Genomic DNA, 18,792 nt, shown 5'->3' with positions numbered 1-18,792 from the left:
ATATATGAAAAGCGCGCGCGCCGGGTATGCCCCGGCAAACCGCTGACCGTCGACAAAAATGTCCACAGAAATGCACAAAATTACTTCAAAAAACAACAAAATCTCACAACATTTTGGTTAGCATAGGTTAGTATAAAATTTATAGGCTGTGTTTGGGGATTTATGGCCGTTCTTTTTGAGAACTGGTCGTGTAAAACACGGCTCGCTAGCTAAGCCTATGTTGATACAGTACCTTCATTAAGAGAAAATATTGTATCCCCCTAAATAAGTCTGCATGAACCTATGCTGTGTACTATGTAGGATTTCAAGAGCTCTTTCAGTCTCCTGAATGCAAATTAAAAGCCATTCTGAACAGCCATTGTATTCAGTGACTTGAGTACAGTATTGACTTTCAAGTTCATGTCTTGTTATTTACCACAGAGACTTACAGCTGTGTTGAATTTTTTAATTGCATCATCCATAGTAATATGTGGACATTTGTAAATAGAAAACTGACCTGGTTGAGCTGCTGATGAAGAAAGTAAAGCAGTAGTTAATTTTGTCTGTGATGTGTGTGCCAGGGAGTCGGATCAAGAGAGAGATGGAGCAGCTTCTCCAAGCAGTGAGCAGGATCAAGTCAGGGAAGAGATCCAGAGGATGAGCAGCACCCTGCCTACCATGTGGCTGGGAGCTCAGAATGGCTGGTGAGTGTCTCTCTCCCACACACACAGACACACACACATGTGCACTTTCTTTAACATCCTTTTCATCTTTCAGTTTGACGATTCATTCTGGCTCAGCTGTATGCAAATATTTCTAGGCTGCTGATATTTAAATATGTGCTATGTTGCTTTTTTTTTTCTTTCCTCTAGCCTGTATGTGCACTCATCTGTGGCCCGATGGAGAAAGTGCCTCCATGCAGTAAAGCTAAAGGACTCCATTCTTAATATTGTGTAAGTGAAGCAAAATGGATGATATAATTGAATCAGACGAATATCACATTTAATTCATGCTATGAAAGTACACCAGTAAGGTAGGCATACGCTGTAGCTGCCCGATTTTTAATTTCCATTTTTCTTTCCACAGCCACGTTAAAGGACGAGTGCTTGTAGCTCTAGCCGATGGTACACTAGCCATCTTCCACAGAGGCCTAGGTAAGATCCTATACATCAGTTAGTGTAATCCTGTCTGCTTTTTGCAGTTGTGGAAAAAAAAAGTTCTTTTTTACTATCGTATAGATAGCCAGTGGGATTTAACCAACTACCATCTGTTGGACCTGGGCCGGCCGCACCACTCTATCCGCTGTATGTCAGTAGTGCACGATAAAGTGTGGTGTGGCTACAGGAACAAGATCTATATCGTCCATCCCAGAGCTATGAAGATTGAGGTTTGTACTCATTTCCCTTACTGTCCACATACTATGTAGCAGCTCTAAACCAGAAGAGCAGATACATTTATAATTTTGTGCAATATATAGAACATATGGTTCTATTATTATTCAAGTGCTCCATTTCTGATAGAGCAGCGAGTTTCATGGTTATAGTAAGCTTAATATTTGCTAAAAAATAAGTTATAGAAGACTGTTGAAATGGCACCTGTAAGAGTTGTTGGGAATTGGTCCATAAGGTGTGCATCAGTGACCGGGTGTGTTAAAAGAAAGCGATAGATCCAGTGACACTCCTTTAAAAATTCAATGCTGACAAATTTGTAGCTCTAAATGGCACAGTTTAGACTTAATTACATCCCTCCATGAAGCATTTTATTCTGGAAGCAGGATATAAGACTTCTAGTACTATAATTAGTTTATTCCAACTCTCACATAAATTTAATAATTTGAAGATTTTTTTTCTAGTTATGTATCAGAACCATATTTGAATGTATAAGAACATAATATGTTACAATTTGAGTTGCCGAATGTACTGTAAGTCTACTTATCCCTTGCCAGGAAATCTCGTTTCCTGACATGGGTTGAAATAAATACTTTTGTAATTAAATCTCGGCGGCACGGTGGTGTAGTGGTTAGCGCTGTCGCCTCACAGCAAGAAGGTCCGGGTTCGAGCCCCGTGGCCGGTGAGGGCCTTTCTGTGCGGAGTTTGCAATGTTCTCCCCGTGTCCGCGTGGGTTTCCTCCGGGTGCTCCGGTTTCCCCCACAGTCCAAAGACATGCAGGTTAGGTTAACTGGTGACTCTAAATTGACCGTAGGTGTGAATGTGAGTGTGAATGGTTGTCTGTGTCTATGTGTCAGCCCTGTGATGACCTGGCGACTTGTCCAGGGTGTACCCCGCCTTTCGCCTGTAGTCAGCTGGGATAGGCTCCAGCTTGCCTGCGACCCTGTAGAACAGGATAAAGCGGCTACAGATAATGAGATGAGATGAGAATCAAATCTCAATTTCGACAACGTGCATCACAAAAAAGTGATCTTACGTAGTTGAAATTGGTTCGATGAGAATAACATAACACTTTTTTTTTTTTTAATTTTCAACAATTTTATGGTTTTTGTGATTCAAACCCATAGTGGGATACAGGTCATTTCGTCCAATAGTTAAGACATTTTGTCCAAGGCCTTGTTCATATGCACTATCAATTATTTTATATTTCAGGTGTTTGTTTGTTCGAAAAAAAGAAGGAATTCTCAATGGAATTTGACCGAAGCAAAACACATTTTTGCAAAATGAAAACGAAACCGGAAATGATGGGAATCAGCGAGTGTCAACTTCGGACGCGTTCGGCTGGGGCCGCTTGTGGGGAGAGATCGTCTTTATTAGACCAAATTACGTAGAAAATCTATACTTGCACTTGCCAGATATCCTTGGCAAGTGTGAGACATGAGATATGATATCCAGATATGACAAAACGTGTGTTTTCTCAGTCTTTATATAGGCACGCTGATGCCTCTTGATCATGTGGAGATGAGGCTCATTAACAGCGCATGTGCGAGAGTCCGCTAAGGTGCACTCCGGACTGCGCACGTGCCGAGCGGACTCTCGCACGCATGTTGTTAATGAGGCTCACCTGCACATGATCAAGAGGCATCAGCGTGCCTATATAAAGACTGAGAAAACGCATGTTTTGTCATATCTGGATATCATATCTCATGTCTCACACTTGCCAAGGATATCTGGCAAGTGCAAGTATAGATTTTCTATTTAATTTGGTCTAATAAACACGATCTCTCCCCACAAGCGGCCCCAGCCGAACGCATCTGAAGTTGACACTCGCTGATTCCCATCATTTCCGGTTTCGTTTTCATTTTGCAAAAATGTGTTTTGCTTCGGTCAAATTCCATTGAGAATTCCTTCTTTTTTTGCGAACAAACAAACACCTGAAATATAAAATAATTGATAGTGCATATGAAAAAGGCCTTGGACAAAATGCACTTTCAGTGCGAGGTATTACACCACGTCAGTGCACATTACCGAGCCTTATTCTCCTGTGTAGATTCCCTGGGTTTTCGATCCTGTTTCCTGTTCTTAGTTTCTGTTTTTATCTTTGCCTGATTTAGCCTGTTTGTGCCTTGCCTGGATTTTTGCTAGTTTCACGTTTATGACATTGCTTGCTGTTTTGGATTGTTTGCCTGTGTGTTTTTGATAGAGCTTAATGCACTCCCTTAAATGAATTATGGTTTGTTTATATCGCGATCTTGTTGCACGTATGAAATAATTGATAGGGCATGTGAAAAAGGCTTTGGGCGAAATGTCTCAACTGTTGGACAAAATGGCATTGGATGACGTGTCCTGATCCCCCATAGTGTAGCAGTACTGATAATATTTGTTCTGTTAGTGGCAGTATACAGTTAATACAATTATAGACTTTTGTGTGTGTGTGTGTGTGTGTGTGTGTGTGTGTGTAGAAGTCATTTGACGCTCATCCGCGGAAGGAGAGTCAGGTGCGTCAACTGGCCTGGGTAGGTGATGGGATCTGGGTCTCCATCCGGCTGGACTCTACCCTGCGTCTATTCCACGCACACACTTTTCAGCATCTCCAGGATGTGGACATTGAGCCTTATGTCAGCAAGATGCTGGGTGAGGAAGAGGAATCAGAAACTTACCTTAAATTCTAGCTTTAGCTTTATTTAAGGCATTTAAAGAACTATGGGAAGAGAAACTCATGGATCTTATGCTGTATTGTTTAAACTACAGCATTTAGGGAAAGTGTTAAGGCCTGCTCCTTATATGTTCACCTGAAAAGTTTCATCACACATTTACAAAATATCGTCTAAATTGCAATATATTGATTGTTTTATATATATATATATATATATATATATATATATATATATATATATATATATATATATATATTAGTGCTGTCAAGCGATTAAAATATTTAATCGCGATTAATGTCGCGACAGTCATAGTTAACTCGCGATTAATCGCAATTTAATCGCACATTTTTGTCACATAAAAAACCATTATAATTCTCTTATCAGCATAAAAAAGTGAATGGGCTTGCTTTGTACCAATGTTTTTTTTTTATTTATTGCAAAGCATAACACGTCTTGACACAGCCACTGCAAAGTGAAACCTAAGCCGAGCACCGGTGTGGGGCTGGCAAGAGAACCATGAGTGAAATGATCTACTGTTTGAGTTAGTCTACAACTCTAATCAGAGAGATAGGTTACACAGTGACGGTAGGCTTGACATGCTTGATTATAATATAAAGTACACTATTATATTAAGTTTTTGTTCGTTGATAAATATTGCATTGAATCTGATCTTTACTGTTTCAGCTCACTTAACACATTTTGTACTTTTACACTTTCTGCCTGTTGATGCGTCGCGCTGTCCAATCAGAGGCGGCCAAATTTGCATATTACAGGAAGGATTTCTGGGATAGCATTGAGTTTACAGTTCAGAGGGATCTGGCTTCTTTAGACGCTGTCTTCTTAAAACTGAATAAATATTTAAAAAGAGCCAAATGAGCCAGTCTTTTGAACGGCTCTTTTCAAAGAACGGATCACAAAGATGCGGATCCCATCAAAGAGCCATAAATCCCATCTCTACTAGCGCGCCCTGCCCGCGCTGGTTCTTGGGGGGGGCAGAGGACTCTGGCTGTGCGGGGCGTGGCATTACAGTCTAGCTGCTATCGGTTTTCTAAGCAGAGTCTCTGTTCCAAGTTCCTGGCAGTTTCAAAAGCTTATGAAAAACCTACATCATGTCACAGAGCGTTAATCTCGCGATAAAAAAATTATCGCCGTTAAAATTGAGTCAAGTTAACGCGTTAATAACGCGACATTTTTGACAGCACTAATATATATATATATATATATATATATCACAGGTGGCTTCTCCAGTGAGGAGAGGGAGGAAGATCCTCCTTAAAAATTCTAAGAATAAAAAGTTGAAATTGTCTTGACCAATTTAATGAATTGCTGTCCTTGAATATTACTATTTTACTGCCAAATACGACATGTACATTATATTCGTTTCTCTGGGTGAAATTACATTAGCACCCCCTATCGCTCGCTATTAGAAATTACTGCACGGAGGATCTTCCTCCCTTCGGCTCCCATTCACTCCGATTCAAACAGTCTCCGGCACTGGCGGCTCGTGGTTAACATAGACTTCAATGAGAGAGAGGAGGAAAATCCTCCTCTAAGAGGGTGGGACTAGCTAAGAGATCTGACAAGTGCTACAAAATATCAACCAATAGGCTGCAGCCCTCGTTGCGCAATGAACCAATAAGTAGAGGCCTTAGCTGCCTGGGGGGAGGGGTTATCTTATCAAACTTAACTTCTAGATCCGGTGACTGGCAGTCAGAGTGAGAACGGCGAGGTGGAAGTGGATTGACTATGTTATAGATATTCTACGAATAAAGTAATGGAAACAGAGGACGTGGTGAATGTTTTGCTTGCAAAACCCTTCCATGGGCTGAGCTACAAACATGGCCGCCAGGTTTGCTTCATTAAATACGGAAGATTTTGAGAGAATTTTGAAAGAGAAAGATGTGTTGAACACCTGAAAGTAATGTGTACAGCAGCTATAAAAAGTGTACACACCCCGTTAAAATGATAGGTTTTTCAACTATTATCAACTCAACCCGTGCGTGTAACTATAGCCGGTCCAGCAGGTGCGGTCGCATTGGGGCCCGTGACCTTCAACCAAGCATTCCTTCCTCCCTCACTTTCACAAAAGCCAGCCGCTACTGATATATATATATATATATATATATATATATATATATATATATATAAAATCAACTGCATGAAGTGAAGATAGTTTGCAGTTTCATCAGTCCCATATCTTTAAAATGGTTATTTTGAATTCTGAGCTTTGTGTGTGGTATTTGACTCACTGTTTCTCTCCTGCTTTAACAGGGACAGGTAAACTGGGCTTCTCTTTTGTGAGAATCACAGCTCTCATGGTGTCTTGTAAGCGGCTCTGGGTCGGGACAGGAAATGGCGTCATCATCTCCATCCCTCTATCAGAATGTGAGTTTGCAAATATGTTTAAACAGGTGCAGGATTTCAGAGGAACAGGGCTGTTAGTATATGTACAAAAGGAGTAAAGCCAGATTGGAAGTAGGGTTCAATCTCATCTAGCTTCACACTTCTCCTGTCTTCTCCTCTGCCCTTTTGATTCTCCTCTGGGTTCTTCTGTCAATAGCTGTGGGTCTGCAGCATGGAGTTCTCGGGCTGAGGGGTGAGTGGGAAAAGTGCCACATGCTTAGCAACTGGCTGTGATAAGACCCCTAATCACTGCTACACACTAGTTTGTGCTTACCTCTGCATATTAGTCAACTTCTTTATCTTTAGGTAATTTTCTGATTGTCTCTTTTTTTCCTCTGGTTTTCTTTCATTGGCCCTTATGGTGTCAAAGTTGCATAGAGAAGAAGAGTGCAGACTGAAGTGCAAAGATGAAATTGATGAATAAGGAAACCACTGGTGGAATTCGTATTCACTCGGATTACGACCTGATTTGACGCACACACAATTGCAACATTGATGAATAAGGGTCTCTCTCTCACACACACGTTTCTCATTTACTTTATTCACTTTGGGCTGTATTTAGAGTCAGCACCTTAAAGTCAAATGAATTGTCAGTAATTATGCTGGTAAAGTTATCTGTTTTTTTCTGTATTCAGCCTCGGTTTATGCAGGTGCTTCAGATAATTTTTGGGCGGCCCATTCAGATAAATAGAGCTCCCTGTAGGCCATTCAGTCCTTTAAAGTTGTCGTATTTTGCTTGTGTAGAAGATGGGTTTTTCAGTAGTGTCTATCCTACCAGTGGTAGATTCAAGCAGTATACAGTACCAGTCGAATGTTTGGACACACCTTCTAATTCAGCAGTTTTTCTTTATTTTTATTAATTAAAAGACACTTCATGTCTTAAAGTAATGATGGATGTAATTTCTCTTTACTTACTTGAGCGGTTCTTGACATAATATGGATTAATACAGGGCAGCACGGTGGTGTAGCCTCACAACAAGAAGGTTCTGGGTTCAAGCCCAGCAGCTGACGAGGGCCTTTCTGTGTGGAGTTTGCATGTTCTCCCCGTGTCCGCGTGGGTTTCCTTCGGGTGCTCTGGTTTCCCCCACAGTCCAAAGACATGCAGGTTAGGCTAATTGGTGGCTCTAAATTGACCGTAGGTGTGCATGTGAGTGTGAATGGTTGTTTGTCTCTATTGGCCCTTTTCCACTACCCTTTTTCAGCTCACTTCAGCTCGCTTCAGCTCACTTCAGCCCGACACGGCTCGCGTTTCGACTACCAAAAACCAGCACGACTCAGCTCGCTTCAGCCCTGCTTAGCCCCTAAAACTCGCACGGTTTTGGAGTGGGGCTGAAGCGAGCCAAGCCGTGCCGAGTGAGGTTGGGGGCGTGAGCAGACACTCCCCTGTGCACTGATTGGTGAGGAGGAGTGTCCTCACATGCCCACACACGCCCCGCGAGCGCACTGGGATCTGTAAACACCGCAAACCCGGAAGAAGAATAATTACGAATTACGAGAATTTCTGAAGCCTTATGCGCCTCGCCTCATCTATACGCTCTTGCCAGTATCTGTTGGCGTTGTCGGTGACAACAAGCCACAGCACCAAGACCAGCAACACTAACGACTCCATGTCCTCCATGTTTATTGTTTACTATTCGGGTCGTGAGACTACCGCTGAAAAGATCACTGAATCAGTGACATACAGAGCATCGTGGACGAGTTCGCGGAGCGCAAGGCTCGTCGTATGCCCTTCAAATAATGCGCGCAGTAGGCTATTGATGTTTTATTATGAGCCATGTACAGTATGTCACCTAATGTTTTTTTGTTTCTGAGTTACATGTTCGTTTGAAGGACTTAATGTACAAAATAACATAGTTGCACCCCGTAGTGTTGAAATTGGTAAACACAGTGCATTCAGTGAGGTTTGCACCGCCCTCCTTTTATTTCTGACTCTTCCTGTCACCGTTGCAACCTCTGAGCGCTCATTCTGCAAACTGTTCGGTTTTCTGTGGTTTTGTCCCCACCGAAGAGGGCGCTAGAAGAGCGAGACTTGGGTATAACTCAGTGTCCAAAATGTTTTGTTTATTTTTCTCTCTTTACTTGTGACACGGCAGCAGGTTATAAACCTGTGGAAAACACCGAAGTTGTGCTATGCATTAGATGCCATAATTATATAAATAACAAATAGAAAGTCATTGTAATATAAATGAGCAATCCATATAAATACACACAAATGCATCCTTAAAGCATCAGCAAATTACTGTATAAATATCTGCAGCTTGTATAAATAATTAATCTTTAAAGCATTACCAACAAGATCCATAAACATCAACATTAGAATGCACAACAGCTAATTTGTATAACAAACAACAGACATTACACTTAATCCATTTCGTTACATACACAACACCAGAGCCATTACTACAATTATCACGTTCAAAGTAGCAGAGACAAGAACCCATTTACAAAGCCGAGTAAGTGAACCACATCTCCCATCATGCACTACTGGAAATAACTACGACTACAGCCCCCAGAATGCAACGCGAATCAGGAAGCAAAGTGCAATAGCGCTTCCATTCAAAAGTTTGTCCCGTCATCTCAGACAAGTAAACTTAAGCATTAATCGGAGGATTAAAACAACGCACTAGCCAAGCGACCATAGTGACAAAGTCATTAACTTCTGACCAGTTGAAAAACAGCAGCTGACGATCAAGCAGTTAACAACAAACCAGCGAGAGAATATTAAACCCAGCACCTTACCGGTGATGTGCGTCGCTCTTCCAGCATGCAATTGGATTTTGTCTCTGTGCGTGCTCGCTCCCGTTTATCAACACATTTCACGGAATATTACCAGCCAACGGCAAGCCAAAACACCAAACCAGGTGAGTGTCCCCACCCACCTAATCAGCTGAGCAACATTACTTGTGATCACCCATGTGTTGACGTTTTCTACCCTCCACCAAATGACAGTGCGCAAAACACCTCCCACTTGACTGAATGATCGCAAGATCCAATGAAGTCACAATTTCTACTAATTTCTCCCTTTCAGAGTCCTTTTTTTTTTTTTTTTTTTTTTTTTCTTCCAGTGCATGATGCAGATTTGCAGTTCTTCATAATGTGCATGAGTATGTACGTGCATGTATGCATATGTGTGCATGTGCTGAACATAGTGGCAGCGTTCGGCATACACCACTATGTCAGATTAAGGCAGAGGACCTTGATCCTCCACCGGAAGAAGGACCACGAGCCTTCTTACATCCCTCTTTATCACAGTGGTAGACAAAGGAGAGCTGCTCTTCTTGCAGCTGCTCGACTGTGATGCGGGAATGCCAGTGCAAATTGTGATGTCGGCATCTCGGACGATCCCCTTGTTGTCAGGGAAGACGGAGAGAATTCTGCCCAGGCGGAACTGACCTCTCAGGGCATTTGGGTCAGCTACCCAGACAAGGTCGCCGACTCTAACGTTTCTCTCTGACTGATGCCATTTCTGCCGAACGAAGAGATTTGGGCCAGCAAGCTCCCTCCATTTTGCCCAGAAGCGATCCACCCCAATTTGGATAGCCCGCAACCGGCGCCAGGAATGGGTCTCCAGGTCAAGGCCAGTCGTGTCTCCAACCATCGTTGCCCGACCCAAGATGAGGGAGTTTGGTGTCAGGTACTCGATGGAGTTCTCCTGCTCTTGAGCCCTGGCATCGATTGGCCGTTCGTTGGTTAAGTTGGCAGCCTGGTAAAGGAGTGTCTGTAGCTCTCCCCATGTGAAGGACCCTGTGGTCCCACCGAGGTTCGTGAGAGCCCTTTTCAGAAGCTTCACAGCAGCCTCTGCAGCTCCATTCCTATGTGGTGCATCTGCCGGGTGAAACTCCCACTTCCACTCGGTTCCATGTCTTGCAGCCACATTTTCCATGGATAAGGTCTGCAGGCAATCCAGATGCTTGTAGAACTGCTGTAGAGCTGGTTTGGTGCCGATGAAGTTCGTCCCCCGGTCGGACCACAGTTTCTTTGGATGCCCCCTCAGGGCGACAAAACGGGTGTAAGCCAGGAGGAAGCTTTCTGCTGACTGGTCATCAGTGAGGTCCGCATGGACTGCTCTGGAGGCCATACAGCAGAATATGATCCCCCACACCTTCTTTGACGTCCTTTTTTTCACACTATCCTTGACCTCAAAGGGGCCAAAGAGGTCAAGGGTGGTGAATTCGAAAGGGCAAGCTCTTTGGGTGCGTTCAGGGGGCAGGTCGCTCATGACTTGCTGGCATATTTTTGCTCTACGCTTTGTGCAGGTGATGCATTTGCTCTGCACCTTTTTGACGAGTCTTCGTCCCTGCACTATCCAAGCCTTTTTCCGTGCTCGCAGAAGAGTTGCAGCGATGCCCTCATGATTTTCTTCATGAGCTTCGTTGACCAGAAGAGCTGCGAGCCATGACTGGTATGGGATCAGTGGTACAGTCACTTTATCCTCATCCAACGACTGGACTCTTCCTCCACAGACAAGTAGACCCGTGGTGGGATGTTTTTGAACGACCAGGCGATCAAGTGTTGAGTCTTGGAACTTGACGTTGTGTTGGGCCTCGAGGGCCAAGAAGTTGAAGGCGGTAGCTCTTTCATCAGTTGAGAGGCATGTTTTTGCCTCCCACTTTAGGGCTCCTGAGGTCTGGGTGCGTTTGCTCAGCCAGATGTCAACTGCTCTCTTCAGCCAGCCAAGAGCTCCACACAGACGTGTCAGAGAGCTGAATCTTTTTGGTTCAACTAGTTTCACGAGAGCGATGATGTTTTGGGCGGGCCATTTCAAGGGCTGAGCTGTGGCGGACAAGACTGTTGCTGAAAATGCCTTCCTTTGAAGCGCTGAAACATCTCCAGTGACTGAGGAGATAACTTCTCCAGCTGTTTTCACAGGCCATTCTTCAAAGGGGAATTTTAGGAATCCAGGGCCTTCCTGCCATGCAGATCCTTCTGCAAGGTCCTCAGGGGTTGCACCCCTTGTGATGAGGTCAGCAATATTTGCCTTCCCTTCAACCCATCTCCAGCTGTCGACGGGCCCGGCTTTTTGGATTTCCCCTACTCGATTTGCAAAGAAGGATTGATAGCCATAGCTATCCTTCTGGATGGCTCCAAGAATGGTCTGGCTATCGACTATGTGGACCCACTTGTCGACTTGGATGTAGCAGTGCTTTTCGAAGTAGGACCTCAGGCGAGTTGCGAAGACAGCCCCACACAGCTCTGCTTTGATGGCATCACCCTTTTGGTCTAGAGGAGTTAGTTTGGCCTTTGACTCGACTAACCTGACAATGATTCCATCAGCGGTCTCCCAGCGGAGGTATAGAACGGCTCCATATGAAGCTTCACTGCCGTCAGAGAAAGTGATGCCCATGGGGCGGCCCATGGCTCCAGGGGGAGTGAGGCTTCTAGTGAACCTCACCTTGCCGAGTCTTACGCACTGCTCGAAGAGGGTTATTGCAGCCTCCCTGAGATGCGGTGAGAGGGGTTCATCCCAGGTGTCTTTGACAGGACGGTCTTTCCCGGCCTCCTGAAAGGACTCCCTCACCAGCATCACACCCCTTTGCTTGATGGGTGAGGCTAAGCCAATAGGGTCGTAAAACCCAGCGACTTGGCTTAGCAGTACTCGGCGGGTGAGGGGGTCAGGGGTGTTAGCACGAACCTCTTCCTCTTGTAAGTCCAGCCCTGTTCTCATTTTTCCTCTTCGTTTTGAAAAATTTACAGAGGTGAGCAGGCGGAGCTTGTCGGAGTCTGGCTCGTAACCTAGACCGAGTGCCTTACTTTCCTCGTCTCGCATCTGATTGGGGAGTACCAGGGTCTTGGGCTCTGTTGCTCTGGGACAGTCAGGTTCTTCCCCCCTCCCACTTCGGCCAGTGAGGACCCACGGCTTGAGTGAGAAGCCACCCGCTTTGAGTATCTCCTCGACTCCCTCAGTCATCTTGGTAAGAGCTTGGAGGTCATTATAAGACGTCAAGATATCATCAACGTAGCAGTCCTCTGTCAGAATGCGGCGCTCTGGGATCATGGATTCAAACTGGGGCAGGTTGGCGGTCTCTCTCATGGCTACCTGGGCGATACAACCAGCAGGTTTGTCACCAATATTAACTCTTACCACTGCAAAATCGCCAATCTCTTCCTTGGGGTCATCTCTCCAGAGGAATCGGTGGAGGTGTACCTCCTGATCTTTCAGCCACACCGAGTTGTACATTTTTCTGACGTCGCCGAGGGCTGCGTAGAGACCACTCCTAAATCTCAACAGGACTCCTCGGATGGGATTAAGAACATCAGGGCCTTTATGGAGTAGGTTGTTCAAACTCATCCCTTTGAACTCCTGGCTGCTGTTCCAGACTATCCTCACTGGCGTGGAGCTGGAGTGGGGATTGGGCGCGACCAGGTGGCTGATGTACCACACTGGCCCGTTCCAAGCTTTGATCTGTTCCGTGGTGAGTTTGACAGCGGCTCCTCTTGCCACCATGTCATTGATTTGGTCTCCATATGCAGCTTTCCACAGTGGTTCTTTAGCTAGCCGGGCCTCAGCGTTTCTGAACGTTGCTTCCACAGCTTGGCGGTTATTTGGCAGACTTGCAGGGTTGACCTTCCACGGGTAAGCTGCGTCCCAGTGAGGAGTATCACTGTGCTTATCAGTCAATACATACGAGAGACAGCCTTTGATCTTCTCAAGTTCCCTTTCTTCTCCAAGGGTCATTTCTTGGCCACCCGGAGAGCACTTGCCGCACTTGCAGCTCCCGCACTTTGGGCTGCATGCTGCCCCGATGCTATCCCACTTGAACCATTCGAACACTTCTTTGTTCGTGGCAGCGGTGTTGCTGAAAGCAGTCGGTGGAAGCTCTTCGGCTGGGACAAGAATCTCTTGGTAAAGCCTTGACGAGGTCCTCATTGTTCGTGCGAAGTGGGTCTCGGACTGATGGAGTGTTAAGTCCACGGACTCGAAAAGGTCGGGGTGAGTGCCACCAACTGTTTTGCCGAGTGGCCCATCCCAAAGGACAAGATCACCCTCCCTCTTTAACGGTTGAGGAACCAGACGACCCTCCCTGTGGCTGATTAGGAGGTCAATGGTCTCAGGCCGAGCAAGATCTGCCGCAGCAACACCAGGGAAGATTTTCTGGAGTTGTGCTGGGGTGACTGGGTGGCTAACCTCGGCAATGCTCTCTAGCCCATAACAGAGTAGCCTGTGTTCAGCTACTGTGCCTTTAGCAGTCTTCACTCGCAGCCGAAGGGAATATCTGCTGGTTTTGACCGTTTTGGTCATGCCTCCGACACCATGCACTATTAGGCGAATGCTCTCACCACTCAACCCAAGCCTTTGGGCGGCACAATGAGTGATATAGTTGGTGTCGGAGGCAAGATCTAGCAATGCCCCGATAAGCTGACCGGAGTTGGTCGTGACTTCCAGGAGCATCATCACCACTGGATGCTCTAAAGGCGCTTTCCCAGCAGAGCAGGTTATGGCAGAGGTAGTCTTATTTGAGAAGGCCTTCCGGAATTCCTCCCTGAGCTCAGGGGTAACTTTTGCCAATAGCTCCTCCTGGTGGCTGGTCAGGCCAAGGCCTTTGCCATTTGATTTTTTCCTGGCACTTTCCAGGGGCACTGATCTGGAGCACAACAGATAATGGTGGGGCTCTTCAGCTCTGCAGTCTGCCTTTGTGCAGACAAATTTTTTGTTGCCGCAGACAGGTTGAGAGTGGGGTCCAAGACACTGAGAGCACAGCTTGTTTGCATTAAGATGGCTTTTCTTGCTCGGCAGATCCATTTCTCGGAACGCGGTGCATGCAAAGAGCCTACCTGCGTGGGATGAATCAGAGCAGGCCGTGCACGCTTGCGGCTGGTACCCCTTCTGGCCAAAGGTGGCTTTGGAGAAAGCCTTTTTGGCAGATTTGTCCACATATGATTTTGCCGGGGGGGTTCCTTCTCTCAGGCTCTCATCAAGCTGGTCGAGCTCCTCCAGTACCGCCTCCTGTTTCTGGAGGTACAGCAGCAGACAGTCAAAGTGAGTTTGGGGGGTGAATCCATGCAAGGGCTCCGCCTTATACTCGATCCACTTTTCTTTGAGTGAGCTGGGTAGCTTCCGTTCCAGTGACTGCGCGACAAGCCTGTTCTTCAAGATGTCCTCCTCTCCAAGTATGACCAGGTTGCTCAAGGCCCTCTCCACGGCCTGGATCAGTTCAATCGCCTTCCGGGGATCATTTCCCTTCACGGGGGGTAGGCTTTCAATATCCTCAGCAATTTTAAGGACAATTCTTGCCTTATTTCCGAAACGATTGTCAAGGCGCTTGAACATCTCTTCAGGGCTTGAACAGCTGGACAGAACCAAGTCCTTTTTGACTCTTTCACTCAGACTTGCCAGCAGGTGGAACCGTGTTACTCCAGCCGTTCTCATTGGATTTCCTAGCTGTTCCAGCTCTGCCCACTCGGCCTTCCAACGATAATAATCCGTCATATCTCCTGAGAAGACAGGCAGCCGGGTTCGTTCGAGGCTGATTTGTGGCTTGGAGATGGTCGGCATGCTAGGCGATGGCGGGGGCTCTGATTTGGGCTTGCGGCTAAGTTTTTTCCAATTCAGCTCCCACTCCCGTGCTCTGCTTTTGAGTTTGAAGATTGTCTGCTTGTGGGGAGTCACTTTGTCAGAGACGAGCCGTTCCCAGGTTAGGACTTTCTGCTCCAATTCATGGATTCCTTCGAGAAGGCCATCACGCAGGGCGTCAAATTCATGCTCTAGCATCTCTGCAATATTAGCATGTTCCACTTCTTTGCATGTCTCCTCGGTTCCTTCTATGTGGAGTTGAATTTCGGACTTTGCAAACTTGTCGTACAAGATATCCCTGGCCAGCTGCATTGAGTCACCATAGACAGAGACACACTGCTCAACTTTTGTTTTTGTCCTCCTCGCCTCCTCTTCACTGCCCTCCACATCTTCCACGGCCTCCAAGAAAGCTAGTGCAGTGTCGTGCATCCTGTTGAAATCAGCACTGAGTGCACGCATCTCATCAATAATTGCTCCCTTTTCCATGATGGTCGCAGTGAGAGAAAGCTTATTAGCGCGTCTGGTGAATGCTGCTTGAGCAGAGGATCGTTTCCCTTTTAGTTCTGTTATTTCAGCGGAATCCATTTTCCTTTTGTTTGATGATTTTAATGTTTGTTGAGGTGAAGTTTATTTAGAGGGATATTTGACTTTTTGTCTTCCTCTTCTTTCTTTACGGCACCTCGGTTTATAACTGTTGGTGGCACTCACCCCGACCTTTTCGAGTCCGTGGACTTAACACTCCATCAGTCCGAGACTGCGCACTGTCATTTTGGTGGAGGGTAGAAAACGTCAACACATGGGTGATCACAAGTAATGTTGCTCAGCTGATTAGGTGGGTGGGGACACTCACCTGGTTTGGTGTTTTGGCTTGCCGTTGGCTGGTAATATTCCGTGAAATGTGTTGATAAACGGGAGCGAGCACGCACAGAGACAAAATCCAATTGCATGCTGGAAGAGCGACGCACATCACCGGTAAGGTGCTGGGTTTAATATTCTCTCGCTGGTTTGTTGTTAACTGCTTGATCGTCAGCTGCTGTTTTTCAACTGGTCAGAAGTTAATGACTTTGTCACTATGGTCGCTTGGCTAGTGCGTTGTTTTAATCCTCCGATTAATGCTTAAGTTTACTTGTCTGAGATGACGGGACAAACTTTTGAATGGAAGCGCTATTGCACTTTGCTTCCTGATTCGCGTTGCATTCTGGGGGCTGTAGTCGTAGTTATTTCCAGTAGTGCATGATGGGAGATGTGGTTCACTTACTCGGCTTTGTAAATGGGTTCTTGTCTCTGCTACTTTGAACGTGATAATTGTAGTAATGGCTCTGGTGTTGTGTATGTAACGAAATGGATTAAGTGTAATGTCTGTTGTTTGTTATACAAATTAGCTGTTGTGCATTCTAATGTTGATGTTTATGGATCTTATTGGTAATGCTTTAAAGATTAATTATTTATACAAGCTGCAGATATTTATACAGTAATTTGCTGATGCTTTAAGGATGCATTTGTGTGTATTTATATGGATTGCTCATTTATATTACAATGACTTTCTATTTGTTATTTATATAATTATGGCATCTAATGCATAGCACAACTTCGGTGTTTTCCACAGGTTTATAACCTGCTGCCGTGTCACAAGTAAAGAGAGAAAAATAAACAAAACATTTTGGACACTGAGTTATACCCAAGTCTCGCTCTTCTAGCGCCCTCTTCGGTGGGGACAAAACCACAGAAAACCGAACAGTTATAAACCGAGGTGCCGTAAAGAAAGAAGAGGAAGACAAAAAGTCAAATATCCCTCTAAATAAACTTCACCTCAACAAACATTAAAATCATCAAACAAAAGGAAAATGGATTCCGCTGAAATAACAGAACTAAAAGGGAAACGATCCTCTGCTCAAGCAGCATTCACCAGACGCGCTAATAAGCTTTCTCTCACTGTGACCATCATGGAAAAGGGAGCAATTATTGATGAGATGCGTGCACTCAGTGCTGATTTCAACAGGATGCACGACACTGCACTAGCTTTCTTGGAGGCCGTGGAAGATGTGGAGGGCAGTGAAGAGGAGGCGAGGAGGACAAAAACAAAAGTTGAGCAGTGTGTCTCTGTCTATGGTGACTCAATGCAGCTGGCCAGGGATATCTTGTACGACAAGTTTGCAAAGTCCGAAATTCAGCTCCACATAGAAGGAACCGAGGAGACATGCAAAGAAGTGGAACATGCTAATATTGCAGAGATGCTAGAGCATGAATTTGACGCCCTGCGTGATGGCCTTCTCGAAGGAATCCATGAATTGGAGCAGAAAGTCCTAACCTGGGAACGGCTCGTCTCTGACAAAGTGACTCCCCACAAGCAGACAATCTTCAAACTCAAAAGCAGAGCACGGGAGTGGGAGCTGAATTGGAAAAAACTTAGCCGCAAGCCCAAATCAGAGCCCCCGCCATCGCCTAGCATGCCGACCATCTCCAAGCCACAAATCAGCCTCGAACGAACCCGGCTGCCTGTCTTCTCAGGAGATATGACGGATTATTATCGTTGGAAGGCCGAGTGGGCAGAGCTGGAACAGCTAGGAAATCCAATGAGAACGGCTGGAGTAACACGGTTCCACCTGCTGGCAAGTCTGAGTGAAAGAGTCAAAAAGGACTTGGTTCTGTCCAGCTGTTCAAGCCCTGAAGAGATGTTCAAGCGCCTTGACAATCGTTTCGGAAATAAGGCAAGAATTGTCCTTAAAATTGCTGAGGATATTGAAAGCCTACCCCCCGTGAAGGGAAATGATCCCCGGAAGGCGATTGAACTGATCCAGGCCGTGGAGAGGGCCTTGAGCAACCTGGTCATACTTGGAGAGGAGGACATCTTGAAGAACAGGCTTGTCGCGCAGTCACTGGAACGGAAGCTACCCAGCTCACTCAAAGAAAAGTGGATCGAGTATAAGGCGGAGCCCTTGCATGGATTCACCCCCCAAACTCACTTTGACTGTCTGCTGCTGTACCTCCAGAAACAGGAGGCGGTACTGGAGGAGCTCGACCAGCTTGATGAGAGCCTGAGAGAAGGAACCCCCCCGGCAAAATCATATGTGGACAAATCTGCCAAAAAGGCTTTCTCCAAAGCCACCTCTGGCCAGAAGGGGTACCAGCCGCAAGCGTGCACGGCCTGCTCTGATTCATCCCACGCAGGTAGGCTCTTTGCATGCACCGCGTTCCGAGAAATGGATCTGCCGAGCAAGAAAAGCCATCTTAATGCAAACAAGCTGTGCTCTCAGTGTCTTGGACCCCACTCTCAACCTGTCTGCGGCAACAAAAAATTTGTCTGCACAAAGGCAGACTGCAGAGCTGAAGAGCCCCACCATTATCTGTTGTGCTCCAGATCAGTGCCCCTGGAAAGTGCCAGGAAAAAATCAAATGGCAAAGGCCTTGGCCTGACCAGCCACCAGGAGGAGCTATTGGCAAAAGTTACCCCTGAGCTCAGGGAGGAATTCCGGAAGGCCTTCTCAAATAAGACTACCTCTGCCATAACCTGCTCTGCTGGGAAAGCGCCCTTAGAGCATCCAGTGGTGATGATGCTCCTGGAAGTCACGACCAACTCCGGTCAGCTTATCGGGGCATTGCTAGATCTTGCCTCCGACACCAACTATATCACTCATTGTGCCGCCCAAAGGCTTGGGTTGAGTGGTGAGAGCATTCGCCTAATAGTGCATGGTGTCGGAGGCATGACCAAAACGGTCAAAACCAGCAGATATTCCCTTCGGCTGCGAGTGAAGACTGCTAAAGGCACAGTAGCTGAACACAGGCTACTCTGTTATGGGCTAGAGAGCATTGCCGAGGTTAGCCACCCAGTCACCCCAGCACAACTCCAGAAAAT

At 46.0% G+C, this 18,792-nt stretch overlaps 1 protein-coding gene across 3 annotated transcripts in view; it reads left to right on the top strand.

Moving 5' to 3' along the window:
- spag9a (sperm associated antigen 9a) overlaps window positions 1–18,792 on the top strand; it is a 180,369-nt gene that overhangs the window by 149,879 nt on the left and 11,698 nt on the right. For 2 of the 3 annotated variants that reach the window (XM_060901600.1, XM_060901599.1), the window contains exons 21-27: window positions 561–683; window positions 852–932; window positions 1,066–1,133; window positions 1,218–1,366; window positions 3,830–4,001; window positions 6,296–6,409; window positions 6,585–6,620. In XM_060901600.1, the coding sequence (XP_060757583.1) occupies window positions 561–683; window positions 852–932; window positions 1,066–1,133; window positions 1,218–1,366; window positions 3,830–4,001; window positions 6,296–6,409; window positions 6,585–6,620 (743 nt within the window). The remainder of the gene's footprint in view (window positions 1–560; window positions 684–851; window positions 933–1,065; window positions 1,134–1,217; window positions 1,367–3,829; window positions 4,002–6,295; window positions 6,410–6,584; window positions 6,621–18,792) is intronic. The other variant, XM_060901601.1, reaches the window with a different exon arrangement.

This window comes from Neoarius graeffei, chromosome 20 (assembly GCF_027579695.1).
Source record: "Neoarius graeffei isolate fNeoGra1 chromosome 20, fNeoGra1.pri, whole genome shotgun sequence".
NCBI classification, from domain to species: Eukaryota; Metazoa; Chordata; class Actinopteri; order Siluriformes; family Ariidae; genus Neoarius; species Neoarius graeffei.
This window is presented reverse-complemented; position numbering and strand designations above follow the sequence as displayed.